This window comes from Anoplopoma fimbria, chromosome 8 (assembly GCF_027596085.1).
Source record: "Anoplopoma fimbria isolate UVic2021 breed Golden Eagle Sablefish chromosome 8, Afim_UVic_2022, whole genome shotgun sequence".
NCBI lineage: Eukaryota > Metazoa > Chordata > Actinopteri > Perciformes > Anoplopomatidae > Anoplopoma > Anoplopoma fimbria.
In genome coordinates, this window is record NC_072456.1 from 15,104,709 (window position 1) to 15,121,854 (window position 17,146).

A 17,146-nucleotide genomic window follows, 5' to 3' on the forward strand; every position below is an offset into this window, starting at 1 on the left:
CAATGATGACAAGATACAAAAATATTTCAGATATGAGTTCTCTTGTTTCGGCCAGTGTTTTACATGTCTATTTTTCTTACAATTATTCATTTTGAAACCTTGTATGAAAAGAGTTTATTAATAATAGAAATAATATTCATAATAATCATAATGATAATACATTTTATTTGTGTAGTGCTTTAAAAGGTACTCCAAGGCACTTTACATGGTAAAAACAGAAACGGTAAAAGCAATAACAATATAAACAATGCAGACTAATTACAGTATAACAGTAAAGAAACAAAACAAAACAAACATTACATAACTTGCATTACAGGTTAAAAGCAGATATAAATAGGTGACTTTTGAGTGCAGTTTTGAAAGAGGCTGGTGACGGAGAATGTCTGAGGGGCTGGAGGAGAGAGCTCCAGAGGGAGGGGAACAATGGAGAAGGCAACCGTAGGGTCTTATACTGAAGTCTATCCTTACTGCTTGTAAGGATTAGGACAGGTGCAGTTGTAGTGGTGTGTTTAATATTATAATGAGGATTTAGAATTTTTGGGTGAACCTCTGAGAATGGGTTAAAGACCTATAATATAAACTAAACATCATCCCTCGGCAGCTGCAGTCTGAAATGATCAGCACTGTCTTTCAAGAAAACCCTATTGATCAAAACCCTAATTCAAATATTGATACTCTGAAATGATCTCAAAGATATTTGCATGGAAGAAAATCCTTTGGCTTGCAATGTTGGGATGCAATATATACATTTATTATTTCTCATTTTCTATTGATTATTTAATCATCTAATACTTTACAATAACATTATTTTCATTATATTTAATATTTTTATTTACCATGTGACTTCTGTCGCTGTCTGTGCTCCAAAAATCCACACAATATGCTTGTTTCGATTGTTCTGTTTGTGTCTGTTGAATTATTGTGAAGGATAGTGATTGGTCATTTGAAGTACAGGCAGACAGTTTGTGAAATGCAATTCAACAGACTAAATGACAACATGTTATTTATCAGACTGGCTGTAGGATTACTCATGAAAAGATAACTTTACTAGTTTAGTGTGTACCGTGGCTAAACATACCTTGTTACATTGTGTTATTTGTGACTATTTCATTGCAGTTTAATTGCAAAAACATTATCTTGTTGAGCCCTATGACTGCTGTCTTTGCTAATGTGTTTCTTTTCGGCACTGGTGTTAGCTCATCGCAGTGAAACTCTGCTGTAAGTGATCCGGTAGATTTCCCCCAGCAGGCTCGTATATGATCCTATCGGTGAAAGTCTTGTTAAAGTGTATATATTTTTTCACTGCCTCAGCCCACCGGCGCTCACAGTAGGTGCTTTATGAAGGCTCTCAAAGCAGGCCTTGAACCATTGGCACCCCTGGGTGGCAGCCCTCTCGGAAACTCAAACACATTCCTCCGCTGAATAAACTAGGGCTCGCCGCCCGCCATGTCACACACGCACAAACACACACACAGCTGGTGCGGTTTGGCGGTCACCTGAGCGGGAAGATAATTCAACTCTAAACAGAATTAAGATGGATTTAAGGTGGGAAGTTGTCACCCCATGAGGCTTTCCAGCCGCACAGTGTTGTATATGGAACAAGTAGCCTGCCAAAGCCGCTCAGTTTTGTCCAAAAAAACTGAAAAGTTGAGAAACCCAGAATTGAGCTCAGGACGATCAGGGAGGAAGTACGGGTTTTAGGGAATATTTAAATTAATTTCATCTGGTGTGGTGTGAGTTCAACTCAGTCAACCAATTCTGAGTCTTTGTGGTGTGAGCATGTGTGCTTGATAATCATTTAATATCTGCGTGTTTGTGTGTTACCCATTTGTATTTTTGTATGCTTACATTCTTGTGTGTGTGTGCGTGTGTGAGCACAGGGCAGCAGTGAAAGCAGTGTTGGTGTTGCTGCCCATCCTTGGATTGACATGGCTGTGTGGTGTGTTGGTGCCTTTCTCCATTGTTATGGCCTACATCTTCATCCTCCTCAACTCCCTGCAGGTACACACACACGCACGCACACACGCACACACACAAAGAACAGCGTTCATTGAATGAAAAGTTACATTTTCCATTATTTAGGAAGTTCTGTGCCCCTGAGGTTTTACAAAATAAATTTTAAAACCTCTTCAAAGACAAAAAAACCTTACTGGTCATATGAAGGCAAAAATATTTAAGCTTGTCGTATTAGATATTGACATTTTGATCTTTGGCTCTATCAATGTGAACAGATTCCTAAAAGATGGATGGATATCCATAATGATAACTAGAATATATTCTTAGAACTCTGCAAAGGAGGCAATTCACTGAGGAGTGATGGTTAAAATCTGTAATTACGGAAACATAATAGCAGAATGCAGAACTATAATTCCTGAACTGCAGCTTAAAGTCGTTTTACACGTGAATGCACATTGTAACGGGGCTCAAGCACTTTGACCATAAGTTTCCATTCGGTATTGTCTATGATCGAGTGTAGTTGCATATATGCAGCAATAAACTCTCTTATAGCATTAGTTATTGCTTTGGCACAATGTAAATCTGCAGTGGGAGGCGGTTGAACGATGTAGAGAGAGGGTGTTGTCTGTTTTTGTTTTGTTTCCGCTAATCAACACATTCGGGTGATGCCGTTTTAAATGAAATGTTTGAAGTGTATCCACAGATGTACCCTTTTTCAGATTGACACAAATCGTTGTCAGAACACTTTCCTGGTTAAACTTGCCCTCCAGAATTTCTGTTCCACATGTGCAAGTTGTAGGCACAAACAGACTTTCCTTAGAGCTGAAAGGCTGCACCTGCAGCGGTCGCAGTGATTTCATTATTACTCTGCGGGCCAGATGGGAAGCTTCGGCAGGCCGTATGCAGTCGGCAGGCAGCCAGTTGTCGGCCGCTAAACTGGGATCCTTCTGTAAACATAAGGGTTGCCTTGATACTAAAATGTATTAATTGCAGGATTGGAACATGATTATTGATTCATTTCAAAAATAGGGAATATTTCTACAAAAATGAATATACTTCTTATGGCAAAAATTACTGACTTGGCTTTGAAATACCTGAATCCTGGCAAGCAACACTCACTCTCAGATGGAGTATTATTGGTTACAAAAATACAACTTGAGTTCATCAGCCATCCATCAAAGTAGAACAAATATGAGACTAAATAATGCCACATCTCAAACTTGTGAGCAACTTTGAATAAACTCCAACAGTTTATAGACAGTAAACTGCTTTATTTTTTTCTTCAATGAGGAACAGAAAGGTTTTCCATTATACATTGTAATTCCTCCCCTTCTCTTGTTGTGAGGGCACACGGACTGTCAAGGTTTTTATTTGTCAGTGACAAGGCTGAAGCAGAGAGGGTAAAAAAAGAGCCTTGGTCTGGCTTGTGTTAAGCAGGTGCTTCATTTTAACAAGAAAAGTTGATTTTGTATTGTTTGTTTAATTATTTTTTGCTTTATGTATTCAGAAGTCAGCATTATTGTTGTTGTTTGTGGATCATCAGCGTTTATTTTTCTGCTTTAAACGCTGAAATTCAACAGGTTGTTTTTGTCAAAAGTTTTGAGAAAGGAATATTTTTAAGCACTCTATAGGTAGATAGTACATATCCAAATTCTAGCAAATTCTGCCACGAGCAATATATCTGTGAACATCATACCTCCATTTGAAAATGGTCATAACTTGTTAAATATTAGTTTTCACATGGACAAAGAATAATACCTTTGTAGCCTGTTTTCCCACTGCACTGCAGTGATGAAGGAGGAGGTGAGGATGAAATCATGTAATTGTCTGACTGCGGCAGGCAGCCCCACATTACCCGAATTCCCCAGCATGGCCGGATCCGCCGCTGCAATTTGTAGTCGTCTTTTAATCAGCTGTATCTTTAATTGAGCTGTATATTTAACGAGAAAATCAATAGAGGTTTTAGCTGCAGTCAGATCATTAAGCAAGGCCCCTCGGTTGCCATAAATAGTTTCTGTTTCCCCCTCATATCTAATTATATTTTTCCCCTGTCTACAGTAATTAATACTGAAAGATTTTCTTCACATGTAACACGTCGTATGGATTTCTGTTCTGTTTTATGCATATTGTCTATCTGTCTTTGTTCATTCAGCTGTCCACCTGTCTGTCAGCTATTTTTCTGTTTGGCTATTTTCTTACCTTTCTTGGTCTGTTACCTGTCTGTTAATCTGTTTTTCTGACAGTCTGTTTGACTCCTTTGGTTTAATTGTAAGTTGTTATCTTCAACAAGCACTGCTTTTTTAGTTAGAGAGATGGTGATTACGCAACCGTGGCCTCCTTTTGAGACCTGGTCCTCAAATATCTCTTCTTAGGACAACATTAACGACCCAGTTTTAAGAAATTCTTTAAATCTTGCTTTGTGCTTCCTCTTTTGCATATCATTGCTTATTCCAAACTTTTGGTCATGCACGCTGCCCAGGGCAAGAAAATGCAGATAAGTTCCTCAACAAAAGAAAAAGAAATTAAAATAACCCGTCATTTAATTGCGTTTTGTGATCGTGTTGACTGGGTGTTCGGTAGCTGTAGGAGGCCTAACCAGCTGCTCCGGCATAATAGAGCTACATCATTCTTGTCTTTAAGCCTCAACAGGTCAGGACACAAAAGGAACCCTACCAGGCACCAAGCTGCTACAGTGACACACTCTGTTAACCCCACTGCTCTCTGGTCTGCATGGGGTGTATTGACACTCGTAGTGGCAATCCTCAAGATCCTGTGTGTTCTGGGGGGGAATTTCTATTTTCTTTCCCTGTTCAGCATTGATAGTGATAGAATGGCTTCTAGTTATTACTACACAAGATGCCTAAATGGTATTGTAGGACACAAATTCACATGCATTCTGGAGTTTTCCAATGAAAGAATCTACCAGACAACATGTAATATAGAAGGAAAAAAAAGTATTTGAATATAGCTTTTTTTTCTCGAACATCTGTGCTGTTCATGTTTGCTTTGTAAACTTCTGCATTGATCAAAGACTTGGACTCAGAAAATCCACAGATTACTGATCAGGCCTGCAGGAAACAGGCCCAGGGGCTCAAAGTTGCAGGGCCCCCGCTGGCCTTCACCTTCAAAACGTCACTTAAAAAGACATGTACTAACCAGGAAGAAACTCAAAGAAGCAAAAAGATGAAAAACGACTCAAAAAGAGGGCAAAATATCCATAGAGAGATGCGTAAAGACTACAAAGAGACAGAAAAAGAAAAGAAAAAGAGGTTAAACAACCATAAAGCCTGTGTGTCTTGCCTCTGTGTAGGAACGGTGGTGGGGTCTTTTTCATGTCCAGGGGCCCATTCTGGTGAATTCTGGTACAGAGATTCATGCTCTCTCAAGATCCTACTGAATTTGGTGATCCCATGATTTTTCCCTCAGTGCCACAATGATGTTGACTTGAATGACTGTGTTCACAATTATAAGATATATTGCACTGACATATCACACATACATTCATGGTTCCCAGAGGATGAATTTTAAAAATATTGACCCGTAACCTTCCATCTAGTGCCATCGTCCGGTCCTCTCACTACTTTTGGTTAGTGCTAATTAGCATATGCTATCACATTAAATTAATATGATAAACATTAAACCAACTAAACATCGACATGCTAGCATTATCATTTTGAGCATGTTAGCATTCTGATTTGCTGAAAGCACTGCTGGGCTTAACAGCTCTGTAAGTGTGGCTGTACTCTCATAGTGTTGTTGGAATGTTTTAACCATTTTCCTTAATGAGCCAATATGTTACATTACAATAGAGCACTGTTGCCATATAGAGAACAGTCTTGCGCTCTTTAATGCTATTGATCCTTTAAAGAGAGAGAGAGAGAGCAGACTTAAACATGGGCCCATCTTCATGGCTACTCGTAAAGATGATGAAATGTGTGAAACCTTAACAATAATGCATGCAAAACGTTAGCTTGTTGGAAGGAGATAAAAATGAAAATAAAAAGGCTCAAGTTTTTTAGGAAATCGTTTTTTATTTGCAGCTGTTGTATTTTCAATGGGGCCAGCCAAAGCAACATAAAGCTTAAGCGGCAAGCCTTTACTGTTAAATCAATAAAACAGATAATGTTGACAAGCCTTTTTCATTGCACTCCCTCATGCCCTTCCCACTCCTCCTCTTTGCCCTCCATCCTGACAGCACTGTCTGAAGTGTCTCTGCTTTTGTTGTTATTTCTCTCAATAGAGACCTGAGCAGGCCGTTTTGAGAAAATATACTGTAGGCTTGGCATAAATGCACCTCCGCTGCACTGACCTCAGCAACCAGGGCTTTTGATTTTTCCTTTTGTGTTCCATTTACTGATGGCAGACGATGCTCAGTTTGTGTGTAATAGCATCCAGGACATGTGTGTATCTTTTAAACTTCATCACCACTTCAAAACTTATGCACAGAAGTTGTTTAAATTGTTAAATGTTTGGCATTGCCAAAACAAGAAGACAGCAGCGCATGCTTGCTTTTTTCTTAACTAGTCTGCTGGTCATTGTTAAGCACTTTTTTTGCATATGTAGTTCATGCAGTTTAAGAGATATGCTATTATTTTTTTAAAGGTTCTCTTTATGATGTGCGCAGAATATATATATATATATAGCCGCAAACAAGAATTGCAAAATTGTGGAGTAATGTCTACCTGCCCAGAGAATGAAGTTGGTTTCCCTCTGTGTGTTGTTAGCAGAACTTCTCGATGCATTATTTGCATAGCCCGGCTGGATGTGTGTGTCTTTTAGGGCCTGCTAGTGCTTGTGAGTGTCCCCGAATGGCTAGCTTAAAGCTGTCCTGACTAATTACAGCGTCATCCTTTTTTTTGCACTATTAGCACTTTCAACACCGTTAGCTGCCAGCCGCCGACTCAGCCGACGCCACGTTGAGAGCCGTGTGGAGGCTCTAGAATGCAGTAACATTAAGAAGTCAAAAGACACTTTGTTTATTAGGAAGAAGTCAAATTATTATTTTGTCAACATCCATACATCGTTGAAATGAGTGGGTTTCAAAGATACTTCACACTTCATTTCAAACAAGATCATCAAAAACAAAAGAGAACCGTATTCATGTAGTTTGCATTGGAAAAATGAACAGGAGCATACAGAGTTTTGAGTTTATGTGCTGTCCCTCTGAGTCGATTCTAACTTTTTACTCTGAGCCAGTAGTTTTTATGAACATCTTCACCATAAATACAGGCATGCCTCATCTGCTCCCTTATCAAGCTAGAGATAAATAGCTTGGGGTGCTGTGTGTGTGCGTGTGGCAGAGAAGAGGGACGGGGGCTCTTTGGTTGGCCCATAAATCGCTCCACCCTTCGTCATCCAATCTCTGGGCAATGTCATTCAAAACCCCCCCGCTATCCATTACCTGGGTATAATAGGCTCCTGGCCATGCAGTGTCCATCTTATTATTAGCCCATAACTTTAAACTATCAATAACTTTGAGCTGCAGCAGGAGGTGGTGGGGGAAAAGAAAAAAGGAGGAGAGGGAGAAATCAAAGTAGAAAGGTGAAGGAAGTAAGTGAGTCAGAAAGAAAATGTTAGGGTAACGTTCGTCCTCCGCAAGTTGTAGAGAGTGCAAGTGAGTCCCTGTGGTTTGTTTTGGTAACTTTTGCAGGTGTGGTATTTGTCAAGAATGTGTCCTTTTATTCCTGTTATGTCAGTTTGCTGCCTGTGGAGGGCAACCCTGTGCCTTGTCATTAGAGTGTGGAAATGTAGAGAAATCAACGACAGAATTTAGCTGAGCCGTTTCATTCAGATCGCATTAAGGTATTTTATATCACAGGAACTGATGACAATCATGTTTTTGTATTTCTTATGAAATGAACAGGCTGGCGAGTGGTAACGAGGTTTTACAGGCTTTCAGTAAAGCTTTAGAAGTGAAATTTATCATTTTACTCAGGGTTAAATCCGACTTTAGGAAATAAACTGTATATGGCTGTGAATGAATGCAGTAATTGTATATTAGTTTAGTAATTCAGAATTTCAAAAGAAAATGGTACACAGTGTTGACCCCACTGACATCGCTTTCTGGTGTCACCAGCTTGAAGTTGTAACACTATTTTAATAAGCACGTTGTGAAAGGACAGCTATCTTTATGGTTTACAATAAACAAGCAATTTTTGTAAATTTGTAGAATTATTTAACTCTTAACTCTAAAAATATACAGTTTATTTTATTTTATTTGCATGACAGTTCGTTGCAAGTTCAATCAGTGCTTTATTTTAATTTCCAAGAATGTATCTGTTGTCACTAGTTGTTAATGGGTATTCAAATAATGCACTGGTTCACATCAGACCATCCAAAGCCAGAGACACCCAATAATGCAAAGATAAATACTGTAAAATAAGTATTTTACTTGAGGCATAGATTTACCTTCAGGCTTCAAAATTATGTTTCAATGTTTCCATTGAAACAAATGCAGAACCCCCATCTTCCATAAACACACACTCACACACTTGGCTAGTGGAGCATGACATCAGAGTGTATCCAAGATATAGATGTGATCAATACGGTGTTGCTCTGCTTATTGATTTTGGCCGTATGGGAGATTTGTTCTGTGAGTAAACAATGCTTTTACAGCCTCAGAAGTTATTGTTTGAGAAGGGGTGTTTTTTCTTTTTTTTCTCGGTCCTTTAGCTCAGCTACGACAAAATTGTTTTTGTAATACAGGAGAAAAACTTGCCACCCATAAAAGACACAGTGAGTACAAGTGAAAGGAAAAGTGTCCCATGAGATACATTTTCTGATGTTTATATCCCACACAGTTTTCTCTGATTCACTCGTAAATTACTTTTTTGTGGATGCTCATTCTATGCTAATGATACATTTACAATTACATACCTCTATTTTTATGATCAATCTTGATTCCAAGATTTTCACGTGTAGGAACCAGTCTGTGATCTGCCTAGATGTGGTATTTTTTTATTCTGCCATTATGCATTTTTTACAAATAGAGTAAAAATAACAAACATCTAAGGCCAGATGATTTTACGGGGAGCTCTTATTTAGGAATTTAGGCCTTAACAGGTGGTACACAAGAGTGAAAACTTTCCTATATACTATAAGTGGGAGAAAGTGTGCCCTTAATATTACCTTGAGTCGACCTGCAGTTTTGAGGCTCTTGTAAAAGCCAGAGTAAAGCCATCTCCACCCATGTTGTTGATCTAGAAAACTAAACAAATCACATGTAAGTGGATCTATAGTGGGGTCTCTGTTTTACCTGACATTGGCATATATTAATCAGATGTGATTTGAATTTGTTGTTGTCTCGTAGCATGGTTGTTCATACGTCCTAAAAAGCTGGCACATCAAAAATATTCCCCCTACAAATTATAATTTCAACCTTTTATTTAACAATAACCCCATGCTGTCCAATATAGAATTAGAGAGAATTCTCTGATAAATTGGCCAGGTAAGTAATAAAAAAAATGCTGAGTGCAAAAGTAGAGAATAAACCAGTGGATGAAAGGAGGTTTTGGTCGGCTTGTGCTGAGCATGAGCCAAAAGCCTCCAAGGGGTGGTGGTTGGGTTTGTGTCTATGTTTGTGTGTGACTGTGTACCTCCAATCAAAGGCCAGCTTTTAATGTAATGCCCTTATAAGTATTGTTAATGCGTGTGCATGTGCATAGTGTGTGTAACCACTTGTCAACACTACCCACCCCCTACAGACCAAGGAGGTAGAAGTTATTTTAATTTCTCATTTGGCAGAAGAAACAAAACCAACAGAACTTGGATCCAGTTTCCCACTCAGTCATCTCAAGTCCACTCATCTGGACCTGCACAACCGGCCTAGTCAAAACCTTCTTTTTCCTTTCATGCTTCGCCTCTCTATTTATTTTTTCCTGCTATAACATGTTGTAGCTGAGGCCCACCCGCTATTTGAGGATTCATAATAAATGGTTAAAGATGCATTGGCTGATATTTTGCCAATATTTATTATTTATTATGAGGATCCCCTCACCATAACTTTGCTGACAGGGATGAAAAGTAAATTTAATATATTTTAGATCACCTTGGACAAGACACCTCGCATTGAAACCAGAGCAAGGTTATGTATACAGGTGTTTTCCCCCTTTTTTAAATTAATTATTTATGGTAACTAGCTGCTTTAAACAAGGTGACCCATCACCAATATTTAGTGGCTGTGCTTACTGCCAGTAAACAAGAGATGAACAAAAGATAAAATGAACCAACAAAATGAAAGAAAGACATGCAAAAAAACAACAACATTATTTGCATGTTTTAATGTTGACTTATTGATAGCTGATATTAAAATCAGCCCATTAGATTTTTGTGAAAATTGGATTTATGAATAATGGATCTAACGTTTTCCAACATTGTTCACAGTTTATAAGGAATATCATTTTGACATGAAAATCAACTAGGATTTTAAACACCGGTAATTTGAGGGTGTTATTCATCATATATCAGCAAACCTTACATCTGTATAACCTTGGTTGTTAGCGGGTCCTTGCCGCCTACTCACACACTGAACATGTATACGTACGCATACAGGGAGGGACACGTGCAGGAGCAAACACACGCACACATGGCAAACCTCTCATCGCTCAGATTATGGAGGGAAATGTTTTTCATTTTGGATTGTTTGGGGAAAGCACGAACCATATTTCCTTGTCTTTCTCATTCAGAGTTGGCTGTATCTCACATCAGGAATTTAAAACAACGTCCATCTCTACTAGTGAAGTGGAGTTCACTCCATTAGTACTTGGACTGCAAGCAATTCTGGATATTATGGTTTTTTTAGGAATATCTTTATCAGAGTAAAATATACATTTTAGCTGGCCTCTTTTGACATACTTCATGTTGACTTCTATTCTGACAAACCGATAAATAGGACATACAAAGAATTTTTAACATTTGACTGACAAAATTACACTTAATGGAATGAAATACTTTATTTATATACTATATACATAATGGTTTTTATTTGGTTTATGTATATACTGTATACATAATGGTTTATATTTTCACAGAATATATGCTTGATACACTTTCTGCTTTCTAATACTACACAAATGCACATTTTTGCATTAATAGTAGCCTTTAATTAAACACAAAATATATGTATTTTAAATATTTAAAAATTCACAATTTGATAAAAATCAATGCAAATAATGCTTATAGACAAAATGATTTCAATGTGTTTGGTTAAGGAATTATTCAAAAATAATAAATTAATCAAAAACTGCACAAGGATGATGAAAACTTTTAAGTTAATGTAGTCATAGGTAAAATCATGGAGATTTATTTATAAATCCACATTTTAATTAGTGTCTTGGATAATTATGAGATGGGGTTGAAAAACAAACAAATAAATGCACGACATGATTGTTTGCATTCCCATTGCCTGGGAAAATAACTTTCCCTTTGAAAAGGAGTCCACTGTTTGCGTTGCATCTTCAATTACCAGCCGCGGCATTAAAACAATATTCAAACGGGATACCAAGGTCAGCGCTGACTCCCACCACGCTTCTCTGAGATGGCACTTATAATGAGGATGTAGCGCAGCTTTTTTAAGTAGTGTATTTATAGTGTGTTTTGTCTCAACTTGTACTTATTTTTTTCCTTTTTGTCTCTTTTCATCTTTTGCTGTATTTTTTTATTTTTTTTAAGTTTAAGCAGCATTGATATTATTATTAATTTCATAAAGCTGTATGTTCACCTACTTGAAGGGGTGATTTCGAACAAACATAGGATTAATCCAAGATATTAGCATCAAGGTTTTTGTACAGAAAATCTCTTGTAAAAATGGTCACCAAAGTACCCTTAAAACTAGCTGAAACAAATTCAGTGAAAGAAGCTGTTAAAAAATATCAAACTATATTCTCTTCTACTATAAATATTAAGTCTGCGTGAAGAGACGGACAAGCAAAAGTGAGCAAGTGGTCCCAGTAATTCAGATGAGAAAGGACTGATTTTGGGGGGGAGATGAAATACTATCGGAGAGATCAGTTTTTTTAAAATCTGGCCTGGGAAAATAAAGCGGTGAGAATAATAGGCTTCCTGTCAAAAGAGGCGAGAGAATTCCTGTCATTGCTCACGCCGGCACCCCTAAGACCTCTCCTTGTGTTAAACCTGCTGGCATTTATTTGCCTTAGAATTACCTGCCAGCTCAATTTTGTAATAGCCTGTGTCATAAGAAAGCAAACCATCCCTTCCCTTTGCCCCTTCTCTACCATACCTGTATGTCTGCACTTCTGTGTGTGTGTGTGGACGCGAGGGAAAAGGAGCAAGAGAGAATGAGTGTCCTCAAATTTGCCTAAATTGCACTTTTTTGTTTGTATTTTAATCCGTGCTTTGATTTATTTTCTTGATACATGTGTGTTTCTATGATATTATGTTTGCGTGTGTGCGTAAATGCATGTCAGCGGGCATGTTATCATCAGCTGACTCTGAGCTTCATGACCTCACTTCTCCACATCCCCTCCCGTCGCCTGTCCAACCCACACAGGAACAACTCCGACACCCGAAATTACCGACGTCGAAACAATGACCGTTCTATTTATAAGTTCACCGCCTTGCCTTTTGTATCGGCTGACACCACTTCACATGTGTGCGCTAACACACAAACTCACACACATATCGGTGATGGCTGGTGGTGGATAGTTTAGAGATAGTCCTGGTTTCTCCTTACCCTGCCACGTTGCAGCAGATGTGTAGATTTGCCCGGCTTTGATGTATACTTTGCTGGTAATTAGTGAGAACTGGGTCAGCACAGGGCAAGAAAGCAAAAACCCTGTTGTTCTTGTAGTGGGTGGGTGGCAGGGAGGTGGGTGGAGGAGGGGTCGAGGGTGTCGAGAGGTTAAAAGGCTGTCAAATATCAGTTCAAGTTTACATCAGAGCCATTTTCCCTTTTTGCTTCAGGATCAAATAAACGCCGCTGCCTCTCTTCTGTTTCTAGATTATTTCAATAAATAGAAAATGTGATTTAGTTTTTTTGTTTTTTTATCAAATAAGATTAAGAATTAGTTAATTGTCTTTCATAAGTTGAGAGAGGTATAGTTTAACTAAACACATAAAGCAGCTGAATTGATCCCCTTAAGTGAAGGACTACTATTCTTTAATCATATATTACTCAGTTTTTATGTTTTTTTTAAATCATCAATTCTACCACTGATTAAATTTATATTATATAGTTTATACCAAAAATATTCAAGACAACTAACTATTTATTGAATGAATTCAAACACTTCATTTAAACTTAATAATGACTTTATTAAGGCTTGGTCTTCTGTTGTCTCTACAATAATGATTAATTTTTCACCAAAGAAGAGTATAACTGTAAATTTACAAATGTGTATAAAGTCCGACATTGTCAAAAATTGTCAGACATTTTGATTGGATATTTAGTCACCGTGTTAATACTTTAGTAAACTGGCAAAACAAGTGAGATAATATTGTTGTGTAACTGACTAATCAAATCACTTCTATACTCATTTATGAATGAAAAGGTTGAACATTGGAGAGGTTAACAGGGGCAAGATGGGAAATATCCTCCATTGTTGAGAGGCAGCTGTCAAGAGCTATGAGCATAAATTAAGCTAAGGACCTCACCTATAGAATGGTCACAATAAATCCCCATCAACCCATAGTTTGCCAAACAATTGACGAGTGTACAGTATATCACAACCAAACTCAATCGTGATGTGTTGAGTGTTGAAACACAAACACACACATGTTTTTAAATGAACAGCTATTTGAAAATGCAATAAATTGTAATTTAACCAGTCAAACAATTCATTTTTTAACAGTAACTCCATTCAAACATGACAGGGGCCCCTTTAAAACTTTGATTTACGGCACTACCGTTAGACAACAATCAAGATAACTATCTTTAAACATGGGCAGTTCATTAAGAGACCGTTTAGCACAATGTAAATCCCATGCAGAGATGATTTATCGCCAGTGTTTGGAGGTGTCTGGGGAACAGGACAGCTACCTGTGTATTTTACTACCATTACGGCATTGTGTGAAAGTAAACAAAACAAAACAGGGGCGATGGGAGCTGGGGAACAACAGCTCAGGCAGCAGGACACTGATTGGGATGTTGATGTTGATCGTCTCCACTGGCCTCTTGCCCTTCCTGCTGTGGCCCCTGGCTTGTCCCCGACAGATACCCCCTGGGTCATTTCCCATGCGTGTCAGCGCACATACATATGCACTCTTCCCTGTGAGTGTTTACAGCCACATGCTGATTCCTATTAATCTGCTTCTTGTCGGGACGGGGCAGAGGGAGGGTCTTGTTGGGTTTGTGTTGGACTGGGAGGCAGCTGTAGGTGGGTTAAACATTCACACACACACACACACACACACACACACACACACACACACACACACACACACACACACACACACACACACACACACACACACACACACACACAACCTGAAAGCCCCATCTGACAGATTGCACCAGGCCTGGACTTCTTTTTACACTGAGCAGATGTGGTCTCCCACTTGTTTTCCTTAGTAATTATCCCTCATTAAGTGAAAGCATGTGCCAATCAAACGGCTTGGAGAGTGAGAGCAGGGCCTGGGCCAGCGCACAGAGAGAGGGAGGGAGGGAGGGAGAGAGAGAGACCTATAGTCTCATCTCCACAGCTTTTTAAAGCACAGTGCCATTTCAGAGTCATTACTAGATTAAAGGCAAGCCTGGCCGTGGTGCGAGAGAGCTGCAGCAGCTGCAGCTCTGGTGTTATTATGGCTCATTTGACTTTCTAGTGGTTACAAATTTGATGATTATCACATTTAACACTTGCCATGTTCAATTAAAGCTTAATGCCATGTAGACTTTTCAATCTTAAAAGGCCGGACACTGTAATTATCAGCATTACCACCAGGGTATTTATTTGATTTAAAATTTAGATCATGTCAATATTATTACACTTAATTGACATCCAATAGGGCGCTTTTCTTTTGGAAATATTTAAGCTTTTTTTTAATGTATTTCTTATATTAACATCTCATAAAATTACTTCCTGAAATGTAAAAGTTGTGTGCCTGTCGTGGTGAAAAATTACATTTGAATCTTCAGCCACTTTTGCCAAAACACAAACCTGTTTATCTTTTAAATCATAAGCAGCCTTCCTCACAAAAGCCAACACAGGTATTTTTCTTGTGAATTTGAAAAAAGAATAAAACAAGGCTAAAATGTGAGTTAATTAAAAAGGACAGGTGGTAATAAAAATGTTCCTCTCTTTCTGTTGAATTGTTGGAAGGAAGTTTTTTGCTAAAACTTTCCAAAATAACTTAATAAGATGATATAATAGCATTACTCATTTTGTGCCCTCTAGTGGTCACCCAAATCCTAATGCAGCTTTAAATCCACTTCCCTCATAAATTCCCTCATAAATTCTCTATCCCATATGTAATCTTAGAAATATTGGAAAAGCAAAGCCCAATTCCTGAAAACCTTTTAAATGCAAACTGTCTGATTTAAGTGAAAGCCCAAGAGTTAACCATTTTAAATTTGCTGATAGAAAATGATGGATGGATGAATTTATTTTCAATACCCATGTGTCCCACCATGCATTTCAGATGGTGACAAAAACACAAGTGATCCTCACAACAAAATGGGGCTGAGAGAAGTCTTCCCAAAAAATAAAAGAGAAAAATAAAAAAAAAACGAAGATATATGAAGTCTTCATGTCGATGAACTACCATTCATTTTCACTTTGAAGTCCTGCGAACCGTAGTGAAGTGTGATTGCATGTGACAGTCGCCGAGTCTGCCGGTTTATCATGATGGATACACCCTGCCACCTTGGTGGTGCTGTAGCACGCAGGTACGCACATGCACACACTCGTGTACGCACACATACACAATTACATGGATACAGAGACACACAGACGTGGGTTTAAGCAGGAGTTTGTACCAGAACACAGACATAGAACCACACATACGACCCAATGCACTCACAAACTCGCATGCAGAGACAAGGTTATTCCAGATCCTCTTTTAGCTTGTACATTTTTGCAAATTTCAGGACTTTATTTTTCTTTCAGCGTAGTCCTCTAAGCTGCTGACCAATATACCTTTTAGTTTAAATGTTTCCTAACTTATTTCCTTTTATAACCTTTTTTTAACTCACATTTTTTATATTCGTTTAATGTTCATTGTTTGGGGTACACTGGAAAAAAATGCCACTTCAAAATGAGTAAAAACAAACAAGCAATGAATACAAGGTGTTTTTGCTTGTCAAATGTAAAAAAAAAAAAAACTACCATTGGAACAAGTGAAAACTCGCTTAGTAAGATTTGTTGAAATGAGATGTAATGTTTGGGCCTTTCAGAAAACATATTTTGAGCTATATCTCACTAGTATAAGAAAGTCATGATTCTGTAATGTTCAAACGTAGTATTTTTTACCAAACAAGATGCATTGTCTAAAAAAAAAAGTCCATATATCACACTGGTGGTTGTGTCTTCTATTAACTGTTATAAGATATTTTGACTACTAAGTACAAAATATGTACTTGATAAGATTTAGCATTTTTGCAGTTTTATGATGTCAATTTTTAAGTTTAAATCACTTATTGAGAAAAGGGGTTTATTTGCAAAAAGAAACTTTGACTGGTTCATGCACTAAATAAAACTATCACTGCTCATATTTACACACACACAAACTCTCACCCACATACATCTTGATCTTGAAACATGCCATTAACCTCAGCTCGGCTCACCTCAGCTGGGAAGCAGGAGAGCAAACGCATCCCATAATGGTACCTGGAGCAATCTTTTTCCTGTTTTGTACCCAAAAGCAACTTGCTCAGACTTTGCATATTGTATCCATTTGTCATTGTTAGTCAAGGGCACTGCAACACAGACTTGTCAGCGGTGCAATTGTAGATGTTCTGTCCAAACCTTACTGTGTATGCGTACAGTGTGTTTCTGTGTGTGCAAGTGTATCTCTAAGGTGACGTTGAATTTGTTTTTCATGCCTACGAATGTATCCATATGAATAACTAGACACATGGCACACCAGCTCAAAAAGAATAGACCAAGGGTAAACATCCCATGGTTCCCCAAGCTAAGCGTAAACTCTTTATGCAAAAAACCTTGTGCCACATATTTGTTTCCACAGGTTAGGGACACACACAAATTGTAAGAGGAGGCTCAGTTGGCATGGTAGCGTA

The 17,146-nt window shown here is 38.2% G+C and overlaps 1 protein-coding gene across 1 annotated transcript in view; it reads left to right on the forward strand.

Moving 5' to 3' along the window:
- LOC129095116 (adhesion G-protein coupled receptor D2) overlaps positions 1-17,146 on the forward strand; it is a 54,447-nt gene that overhangs the window by 15,826 nt on the left and 21,475 nt on the right. Inside the window, exon 19 of the mRNA XM_054603495.1 lies at positions 1,881-2,001. Within this exon, the coding sequence (XP_054459470.1) occupies positions 1,881-2,001 (121 nt within the window). The remainder of the gene's footprint in view (positions 1-1,880; positions 2,002-17,146) is intronic.